Consider the following 11,161-nt stretch of genomic DNA (forward strand, 5'->3'; position numbering starts at 1 on the left):
GGAACTGACTTCAAGACAGAATAGGAAAATTGCCCTCCTATTGTTTATGTCATTTAGTAGCCTTAAACTTCGTTGAAATTCTCCAAACACCAGTGTTTGCGCAAGGCTGTTTCTCCTAAGCTCCTTGCCATCCTCAGCACCTTTGGAATGGCAAGGGCAACGCTCCATACTGTGTCTGCGCAAAGCCCTAGATAGCTAGCAAGACTTTGCCCCTTTGCCCTTAGAAGTACCCAAGCCCTTGGGTGCACCCTTCCTCACTGTGTGAAATCCATTCTTCAGGCAGCCTGTGCTCAGCTCACAGCACCACCATTGAAATTCCCTGGAGTCAGCAGAACGCAGTGATTTGTAGCAACTGATGCATCAATCTGGGGGTAGGGAGCAGAGAGACAGATTTCCCAAAGGAAGTTTCATTTGCCAACATCTCTTTCCTGTACTTCCTAACAGGGACTCAGTGGGGGATGACCAACTGTGGAGAAATTTTGGTGATGTCCCAGAGCAAGAATGACGATTATTTGCTGGGCTTCCACCCACCATAGAGAATTCTGGCTCATGACATCACCCCATTGTTCCTGCTGGTGCCAAGAACATGCTGGGATCCCGTCTTCTCAATGGTTAAAGCACTTTCCTGTTTGCTCGTTGCTTGTTTCCAAACAACACATTTCATGAATGCTGCACCGGATGTCTCTTTTCTTGAGCTGTTTTGTCCCTTTCGTCATGTCTGCCTGGATCTCTTCACAGTGAAGTGAACAATGTATTCCTACCATCAGAAACAAAAGGGGAAAAATAACTGCAGGAGGCAAAGCCCAACTTTGGCATTTAGGACCCTGTGTTTGCCTTTGTTCCCTCTTTGGAAGCTGTGTTTGTGTAGCATGGACCCATCCCTCTGCTCCAGGCTGTTGGTTTGATTTGTGATTCTAGTGTGATGACAATGCCAGGAGGGTTTTCCCTGGAAAGCAGTGGCCACTACTCTGTATCAGGAGAACAGAGGCATTGTAGGAGCAGTGCAGCCTGTCTGTGTCTAGGTCAAGGAGAGCCACCACTCTCAGCCTGAGCTGACCCCCCAGACCATCCACAAGGGGAGATTGAACATTCAGCCTAAAATGAGTAGCTATTCTTGAAAGCACCAGTTAGATAACAAAATAACACTCTGTGGGGATGGCTGATGCTGAGGCCTCTCTGGACATTCTTTTTTACAAGCCTAAAGGCAGATTACTTTTGAAGAAGTCATTGTATTTTTCACACAGACATTATATAGCTCTGGACAAAGGTCTCAAGACAGGGTCATTTCAAAGCAGCCCTGGTCAAGATGATCCCAACCCCACATCATCTCTGCAGGGTTCCTACATCCCTGCAACAAACAGAGACTTTCATCCATAGCTCCACATCCTTTAAGATCTTTGAAAAGTTGGTGCCAAACATCCATACATGTGCTGGTCAGGTTTGTGCCTGCTCAACACAGTTGAGTATTTCCTGGAGAACAAAATTAGTTCCAACTCCATTCAGTAGGAAGACACGAATGAGAGGGTGTAAAATTTGTTTCACTTTCTACAATAGTGTAAATCTCTTGGGATTTATGAGAAATTAAGAAAAGAAGGGAGAGATCTTGGATGAAAGGTCTAGATTGTAAAGGTGCTTTTGCACCTGGCATTAAAGGCAAATACCTGGACATTGTCTTCTTCTAGGCACTCAGTAAGAGATCTTCACAGACAGGTATGTGTAGCTTCAGGCACCTCTTGGAAATACAAGCTAAGAGCAAAGCTATGGCCACAAAAGGACTTGGGTAAAGGAAATAGCTTGAACCCAAATCTCCAAAACCTCAGGTTCATTTGAGACTCTTCTTCCTTCCTGGAGGCATGAGGTCTGTGTGTGACAGAGGTGTCTGTGTGTGACAGAGGTGTCTGTGTGAGACAGAGGTGTCTGTGTGACAAAGTTCTCTGCTGATCCTTTCAGTAAATTAATCCTGGAAAGCCGTATTAATGTGACTCTGTCTCATACTTCATGCACTGTTAGCACCTTTGCTATGAAAGCACCCCTTCTTTAAGCAAAATTATGTCATTTATTCCCCATTATTTATTTCCTCTGGGTGGGGAACTATGGCTGCGTTACCTTCCCCACATCAAGGCTATCTTCTTTCACCCTGCACTGACCAGACTGAGGATCACAGAAACTGGAGCCAAGAGAGATTTATTATATCATTGAACTGGCATCTGGAATGTCGCATAGTATGCGAGCTCTGACATAACTCTGAAACTTGGCACAGCTGGAATATGGGCTGAAACAAGTAATGCTGTTATTGCATTTCCCTATTTTCTTTACAGTGTCTGTTGCATTGGTGCAGAGGTTAAAAACTTCCCTCTGCTGGTTTGCCTATCACACTGAAGCTTAATTTTATCAGTTATATTTGTACTTCCTTATTTTAAAATAAAGTTGTCACTATTCCTGACTTTCTCTTCCCAACATGTCCTCTCCTTGCTATTTTAGCTGCATTCCCATATATACATTTTTCATCTGCTCTTCCCCACACTTCATCCTTACACAGTCAATGGAGCCCTTGACAGTATCTGTGTTGTGATGTGCTATCATCATCTGAGCTGTCCACAAACAGAGCAACAATTTCCCCTCTGCATATTTCCTGATCCCACTGTGAGGTTTCCCCTGCATATACCTTCTGCATGCATTTCACATGAATACAGAGAGGGATTCACACTGCTGCTAGATCTGAATGCATGTTAAACTCTCTCATCATTTCTTGCAGGAGTGCATCCACAACCCAGTTTACTTCCATGAGACGCTGTGAGGAGAAGGCATTGCTCAGATGAAAGCAGTTTTCCACACTCTGGCTCTTATTTATCTTTCCATTCCTCATGCACATGTTACACTTTGCATGAAGCCTTACACTGACTGACTGTAATTGCCATCATTTTGCCTCTGTTCATGACAACAGTGCAATAAAACCCTAAACTGCTCATGGTAAACAAATAAAAATACACTCCCTTTTTTCCTAAGAAGCCTTTAAATCCATCATAAGAAAATCAAGTGCAGTAGTTTAGTATTGGCTCTTCTATGCTTGCTCTTCTAACCTGCTCGCATTCCAAGGCTTCCTCTGCTTCCAGGATTGGTGAAGTCAAGAGCTGCCTTTCTGAGCTTTGGTGGACATGGGGTGCCTGGAAGCTGTTATCCCCTCAACACTTCTCCATGGGACAGTTTCCTGCTTCTGCATGATACACACATGATGGGGAAGATGAACATGCTTTGACTACCTCCTTGTGTCTACTGGGAGGTGACATCAATGTTTTATGTGATTCGTATCCTAAAAATGTCCTGTTAATGTTGAGAATGCCATCATTAATGCTGAAGCAAAATCAGAGAGCATCCGGAGAGTTTTACTGCAAGAAATTTTAATTGCTAGACCTAGCAAAAGACTTTAAATGGATTTAATGAAAAAAGGAGAGAGGAAGCAGAGACTGCATTTAACAGATGCAAACTCTTGAGCTGAGTAACAATTTCACATGGAACTTAAGTGGACTTGGATTCTTCCTGGTTTACCCAGGTTAAAGCAGCCCATGCAGAGCAGACTATCCCACTACACCGCCTGGTTCAACTCGCCCCTTTTTGCCATGGCTGGATTAAGGAATGGGAGGGGGGGTCCCGTGAGGACCATCGGCGGCCAGCGGGCTCCCACAGGGGGACACGCTTCCTGTACCCCCCCCCCCTCCATCTGCCGGCGGTGGCTACAAACTACCCCTTGCCTTCACCTGCCTCTGGCGGGCTCCGAACCCCCCAAACAGCGCACACGGTGCCCCCCTCTCCACGCTGTACCCACTCTCCATCGCACCCCCCAAAGGACAGCATTCCTCCTCACGCCGCTTCTCTCTGCCCCATAGGAGGACCCACGCGTGATTCGCGAAGGCTGCGGAGCGTGCATGCCCACGGGGACTGATCTACCCATGATGGGCACAGGTATACCGACAGGGAGGACAGGTCTACCCTCAGTGCCCCACGCACGCCCGCGGTCACTCCATGCTGCGGGGCGGAGCGGGGCCGTGACGCCGCTGCGGCCGCGCTATAAAGCACCTGCCCGGCGCCTGCGGCTCCAGACGCATCGCGGCGGCTCCGGTAAAGCACCGTGTGGAGAAACAGCGGGAGAGCAGGGCTGGGGAGTGGGGGAAAGAAAGAAGAAAACCCGAGGAAAACGTCTCTAAAACTTCCAGCTCCTTCCAGTGCAGCCCCACGCTGGTGAGACCCGCACCATGCCCAGCACCATGCCCCGCACCATGCCCAGCCACGCCGCCGGAGCCCTGCTGCTGGTGCTCGCCCTCTGCGCACTCCTGGAAGACGGTGAGCCCCGGGCTGGGGGGGGCTCGGTGCCCCGGGGGTGCCTGCCCTGTTGGGGCCACCCCTCCGCTCCCCTCGGCTCAAGGAGCGGGGCTGAGAGGGTGCCGGAGGGTGCCCGGGGTCTGCCCCGAGGCTGGCGGCGGGGCGAGGGGCATTGCCCGGCGCTTTTGCTTCGGGGTAGCCCCGGCAGCCGCCGGGGTTGTGCAAGTTCTGTAGAAGCTTAATGGGTGAAGGCTGCATCTCCTGTAAAACCGCCTTAGCACTGAAATCACCGTCAGCCTTACGGGAAGGTGTAATTGCAGAGATGACAGACGGACGGGCATGCCAGCGCTCTGCACCGAGCCTGCAACTCATCCTTTCCTCCTTCTGCTGCAGGTATGAGCCACCCTCTGCTGGAGTCCCCCCTGGCTGCACACCCGAGGACCAAGCGATGTTCCTGCAATAGCTGGCTGGATAAGGAATGCATCTACTTCTGTCACCTGGATATCATCTGGGTCAACACACCTGGGTGAGCAGGGACATCGCTCTTCTGGGAGGTTGGGGACGGGACAATTCTGATGAGTGACTGTGCTTTCTGTTGGAGGACAGGGTTAGGTTAGAGGAACATGGGAAAGGGTCCTGGCTCTGGGAGGCTCTTGTAGCACCTGCTTTGGAGAGCACTGCAAGTCCAGTCCTTTCTAAAACCCAGATAGGGACAAGCTGTGCTTCTGCTCAGGAGCTTCAGTACAACTCACAGGGCAGTGGAGCGAAAGCCCAGGGTGCTGCTTCCTCCAGGGCTCATCTTTTTCTGACCTTTTCTGTACCTCTGCAAGCTGAAAACAACTCTGAGGTGTTAGAGCTCCAAGTCAGAAAGTTTCTCTTCCCACTTGCACGCTGTAACCCTGGCTGCTGCCTGCCAGCATTGTTAATGAGACAGTGGTGGGCTGGCACTAACATCCTGTGGCTGCCAAGTACTGCCCTCAGGAATGCTAAAGCAGCTTTCCGAGCTGTTTCAGACCAATGGCCATCACACTGTAGTGAAACACATGTACTCAGGTGTGGTTATAATCATGCTCACTAACGTGCAATTACAACTCACTGCTTGCTTGGAGAATAGTTGCAGACACTGCCAATCCTAAACCCTCTGGGAGAGTAGATCACTATCAGAGATGGAGCTGGGGAATGTGCTAACAGCTCTGAAAGCATGCTGTGATCAGAAGAACCTGTTATGCCCCAAGACATCTTCATTTGTACCGTGTCCTGGGTGTAAAATCCCATGGAGGCAGGGAGGGAAAGCACTGGTGTCTCAGTGCTTAAGGAACTGGCTGCTTGCTGCTGGTGGACTGGGGCAGTTCTTTGCCACACTGCCAGCTCATTCAGCACTTGTGGTGACCCTTGCAATGGGCAATGGGCCACTGCAAGGAGAGAAAATTCCACTTGCAACCCAGCACATACTGGTAATCTCCCTGGGAGGGGTAGAGTGGAGAAAACAGTAGGTGGGAGAGAAGCTGGAGTTTAAAGGCTTAAGTCTATCAGTGGCCTTTCCACCTTATGTCTATAGATGAGTCTTTTATTATCCTGACACTGGCTTGGCTGCCTCCCAGGGCTGTGCTATAAACCTGTGGCTAATAAAGAGGTTGGTTGCATGGCTGATGCCTTCTGTTTTTAACAGGCACACGGCTCCCTATGGCCTGGGGAGCCCTCCAAAGAGGCGCAAGAGATCGCTTGGCAGTTGTCAGTGCTCGCGCTCGAGGGACAGCATCTGTGCTGCCTTCTGCCAGGCCAAGCCTGGGTAAGCCAGGGGGGTCCTAGGGGTGTCTCTGGGGGCTGCTTGGAGGGGAGTGCAAGCAGACAGAGTTTAGGAGCTGGAGGAGCTCTAGGGCCTCCCTGGGGATGGCTGTGCAGCTCTTAGCAAACAGCTGGAAATTGTCTAGTGGCTTTCGTACCCCTCCCAAGAGGCCCTGGCAAAGTGTTGCTAGGGTGTTCCTGTTGTACAACAGTCTCTTTACTAGGTGATGTGAAGCCATGCTGCCTCCATCCCCTGTCAGGAGGCTGAGGAAGTGTGGGGTGAGAAGGGGGGAGCCAGGAGAGGGGCAGGAGGAGGGTATCAAACTTTGGCATACCAGTGTCTCCTGTATGGCTTAGGTGGGAGAGGCTGCAGGAAAGGAGGACTGATGTGAGCTGAGAATTGGAAGTCAAATATCATCCATAGCCAGCTCTCTTAGTGCGCATGGGCTTTCAGTTGCCTTGCTTCAGCCAGCGGCATGAAGGAGTGCTCACACTGTAGGGAGGTGGGGAGCAAAGTCATTGTAGAGATCTGTCACTGATTTCACAGCAAGGCAATAGCTAAACTCCCCAGTCATTACATATGACTGTGAATAGAGTGAGGTCTGACAGAAGAGGATGGCAGTAACAGTGAGCTATGAATAGCTCTTAAAAAGCTGCAATTAACCCTTCAAAAATATTAATTCAACTTAGTCTGTCACACTCCCCCTGGCACATACCATAGCATGGCTGGATGTGAATGGCTCATGCATCTCCTCTTGCTCATTAGGTACCTTCAGACTCTCAAGCTCCCAGTGAGCTCTGGAACATCAATGAAGTCTCCGCAGAGCAGTGGTGTGAGGCCTTCCCATCATGGCCTGCTGAGAGCTCTCAGGTAAGCATGCCACTTAACCCCACTTTGAACATCCCTCATGAGCACTTTAAGATTTGCTTTTGAGACCCCAGACTTTGGGTACCACTTGGATTTGACCTGACTTCACCCTCTTGTCTCCCTTTAAATGAATAGACTTGACTGGTTTTGCTCTCTAGAATTGAAATCTTAACAGCTGAGGGAACCAGGGTTGGTTGTGTCCTTCCAAAACTAGAGGAATATCACATAAAATGAGATTCTTGATTGGAGGTGGAAATTCCTCTGAAATGGAATGGGTGACATACAAGAAGGGGAAGGGCAGCAACTGGGTAGGAACTGATTGGGGAGCAACTTTAGACCAAAAGCTTTTCTCACATCAGTGAGTTGTGGAACGTAAATGAGTTAAAGAGAGCTGACATGTTGAAGGACACATTGATCTGTTGGTGGCAGTTAAATCAGATGCAATGGGAACACTTTCTGAAAGGCAGAACTGGGGAAGCATTACTGGGATCACACACTCTGCTGCAGGGCTCCATGGATCGTCTGCCACCATTGGAAAGGGGATACTGAGTTTGATGGATCTCAGCTGTGGCTTAATAGAGCTGTAGCTAGAAATTATCCCTCTTCCTTCCCCATCTTGTGCCTCAGAAAGTGTCTTGGCAAGGGGTGTATAAATATCATACTGCAGGATGTTGCTGTGTAGTAAAGGGACTGGAGAATGACCATCATGCCTCTTCTGTTTCCAGGGATCTTGCCATCTCCAGCCTGCAGCTCAGCAAGCATCAGCAGCGTTCCCGGAGGAGTGCACAGCCAACAGTTTTGCCTTGGAAGAAAAACATCTGGAAGAAGAAGAGATAAGAAACAGGTGCTTACCAAGGTCACCAGAAGAATCCGGGAGTCCTGTGGGTGCCACTAACTCCGCTGTCGGTAGTTAGAGCTGAAGGAAAGGCCATGAGTGGAACGGGGAAGAAGTGGAAGTCTCCGTGCTCCTGTTGCATGAACCAGTACTGAATGCACTCCAGAGACTGTTGTAAAGGGGAAAACTCTCTCTCTATAGAGTCATAGATGTGTCGTGGAGCTGAATTGTGGCTTTTTGGATCAGACAAGGGTCTTGCTGGAGGAGTACTAGCTTAACTCTGCACAGGAGTCTTAGGCAGAGGGTCAGCCTGTGCTGGGTGGTTGAATCATATAGAAACCAGGTGGCTCCGTGTGCTTCTGGACCTGGCAGCACTGGACCCATATCTCTGGCTTGGTCTGCTCTGCCTTTGAGCCATGTCCAGGCATGGTCCCAGCTTGGCCCCAGTCAGAGGTGGTTTGGCTGGTCACTGTAGACAGAGATAAGCTACCTCCAGTGTGAGCCCAAATTTGCACTTCCTTCTCTTACTTGCCAGGCAGTGCAATGTGTGTGTGAATGAGACTCCCATGGTAAAACAGCTCCCAGGTTTAATTAAAACAAGTGTATCATCTAGAAGCCTGAAAGCCAACTGAGCAGTCAATGGCATTCCTTGACTGAGGAATTCACTGAAGGTCCATCCTTAAGTGGTTCCCCTTTAGGTGGAGGATAGCTTGCTTACACTGGAGCTTGCATCAAATCCAATCATGACCCCTGCCATCCAGCGCAGCAGCAGCAGGGGGGAGGCTGAAGCAGAGCTGCATTTCTGCAGGATACCCATTCATGTAGTCTGGGGGAGGGACCCCCACTGGGTCTGAGCAGGTCTGGATGAGTTTCCTGTCTCATCTCCTTGGACATACCCTTAGCGGGGTAGAGTAAGTCCAGCTTTTAACCCAATATCCCAGCTTTCTCTCAGCTCTGCCTGAAAGGAAAGGCTAGGGGGAGAGAAAATGAGTGGTGGGAAAATAGCATGCAAAGGCTTGCTTGCTTCTTTGCTTAGATCAGGTCTTGGAGCTGGACTCTATATAATTAATTACCAGTATATGGATAGCATGTCACTATGAGAAGTATAACCTGAACAGAGAATGCATTAGGCAAGGGGCAGCCAGGTGGGATTGATGTGGAGAAAAAGACTAGGAAGAGAGCACAGCACTGTTTGCACAGCTTTAGAGGAAAGGCTGGGATTTAAGCCCATGCCAGAGTTATGGCTGCTTCCCAGGCCATGGAGCAGCACAGAGCTGCAGGCCCAAAGGGAAGTGATAATTTGGAATAGGCACTAAGCCCAGGACCTAGGAACTGATCTTATAGGCAAACCCATCTCAAGGCTCTGGAGCTGTATCGTGAATGCACTTTTGTTTGCCTGGGCAGATTAACTTGTATTATAAATTGTGGCTGCAGATCCAGCTAGTGCAGGGAAATAATTGCTCTCCTGGAACCACTGTTGGGTCCCCCTTGCTGCCCAATCCAGTATTACACATGAGCATTTTAAAAGGCTGCTTAAAGTTGGCATCTGCGGCTGTTGCAAGTATAGTTCCATTGGACATACAAAATACATCTTTGATTTTTTGCTTTAAGCCCTAGAGGGCATAAAAATGAGACCAACTGATTGTATTGTAAATGACAGGGCAGACTCATAATTTGGTCCCCAAAGCTGCAGAGCATCTTTTTTATATTTGACCTTCTGAAGGTTTGAGTTATTCTACAAAAAGAATAATCCTTAAAGCGTTTGTTCCAGAGGAAGCTTTGCACATGGTTTAATGTGAGCCTAATAATTCAAAATGAAACTACTGCTGTAAAGTACTATGTATATCTCCTTGCGTGTGTGAAGTCTCATCTTTAGGTGACTTATTGCACACATGCCATATGTAGCATCCCGAAATCTGTGTATTTATTCAAATCTATTGGTCTTTTTCAGACAGTAATTTGCAAAATATAATTTGTAATAAATAATGACAAAAGTCAATACCATTTTCCTTCCTTATTCAATGGCTGGATGGTGATGGATGAAGTGAAAGAAATCCAGGTGCCCAAGATCACTGTGAAAGTGATTGAGACAGCAGAGCTGGGTGAGAGAGGGGAGGCTGTGTAGTCTTGTGAATGGTCCTGAGCAAGTTTGTCTTAAGTTACAGAAGAACCTTAGTGAGCTCTTGGTCTCAGAGAACAAAGCATCCCTGTTTGGGCAGCTTGAGGCCCAAACCGTTGGGCGGGTGACAGCACAAGGGGAGCATTACATTTGCTGTAGGTAGGACCATAGCAAATGCTCCCCAGCCCTGCTCCAGCATGTGGGCTAGAAGGAAGACATCTAAACAGGGAGAAAAATTAATCCATTTTTGGATGGACTGGTGGGGATTTTTCTCTGGTCCTAAGATCAATGAGCAGAGGAACTTGATCTGGGGCTGAATGATGGAAAATCTTCCAGGGCAGGCTGTCCACATTCACTTGGGGAAGCTCTGGACTCACCACTGAGCGCTACAGAAGGAAATATGGGAAGTCAACATCTGGAAAACCAGTTTAAAAATACAAGACATCCAGAAAAGTCCCCCAAGGCCCTGATCCCAAAGCCTCAGATGACATCCTTGCTGGGATCTTCTGTAAGGCTCCTCAGGTGTCCCCCAAGATCTGAGGAACAACCAGAGCTTGACAGTAACCCCATGGTGTTGCCTGGAACAAAGCCAACATCTGTGCAAAGCTCAGCCCTTTGGACACAGTTTAATTACAAGAGCTAATTAGGTATCACTCAAGGGAGGAAGAGAGGGGAGATGCTGAAAAGCATCTTAATTAGGGGCAGAAGGGAGAAGAGAGAACTGTTCTTATTCTGAGGTTATTGAATTCAGTGATAAGGATGAGCTGAAGCAGGGTATTTTATAAATTCTCGCACATAACAGGAAAGAACAGAATAATAAAACTTGACTGAAGAGGAAAATCCCAGAAAACAAGGAAATTCCAAAACCAGTTCTACATGTGATAAGGGATCTTTCCTAAGATACAACTGTTTGAGCAGTCCTTTTTATGACTGACAGTTCCCATAGAAGTGGACCCCTTGTGTCCTGCATGCGACTCTGCATGTTTTCTGTAGCTGGAGCTCCTGAAGAAGAGCCATGGTAGGGCATGGAATGTGTCAGTGGCTAGTTCTAGCCAAGGAAATAGAGTGCTTAATTAAACTTCGGTGTTTGAAGTTGTCAGATCTTATCTCTAGCCCCAGTATCCTTGGACATGAAGATTATTGACTTGCCTGCTTGTCTTCAGCTGGCTGGAGTAAGGAACAGGTGTATCTACAGTGGATGTCAACTCCATAATTCATGCCTTCTGCCACAGGCTGG

General features: G+C 48.5%; 1 protein-coding gene across 1 annotated transcript; it reads left to right on the forward strand.

The window, feature by feature from the left end:
* The first annotated feature begins 4,117 nt into the window (after positions 1 to 4,117).
* On the forward strand, positions 4,118 to 9,348 carry LOC101875863 (endothelin-2). Its single transcript, XM_034069147.1, has 5 exons — positions 4,118 to 4,338; positions 4,711 to 4,843; positions 5,987 to 6,106; positions 6,869 to 6,973; positions 7,696 to 9,348. Exons 1-5 carry the CDS (start codon positions 4,251 to 4,253, stop codon positions 7,805 to 7,807), a joined length of 558 nt encoding a protein of 185 aa, XP_033925038.1. The 5' UTR covers positions 4,118 to 4,250; the 3' UTR covers positions 7,808 to 9,348.
* The last annotated feature ends 1,813 nt before the right edge of the window (positions 9,349 to 11,161 follow it).

This window comes from Melopsittacus undulatus, chromosome 14 (genome assembly GCF_012275295.1).
Source record: "Melopsittacus undulatus isolate bMelUnd1 chromosome 14, bMelUnd1.mat.Z, whole genome shotgun sequence".
NCBI classification, from domain to species: domain Eukaryota; kingdom Metazoa; phylum Chordata; class Aves; order Psittaciformes; family Psittaculidae; genus Melopsittacus; species Melopsittacus undulatus.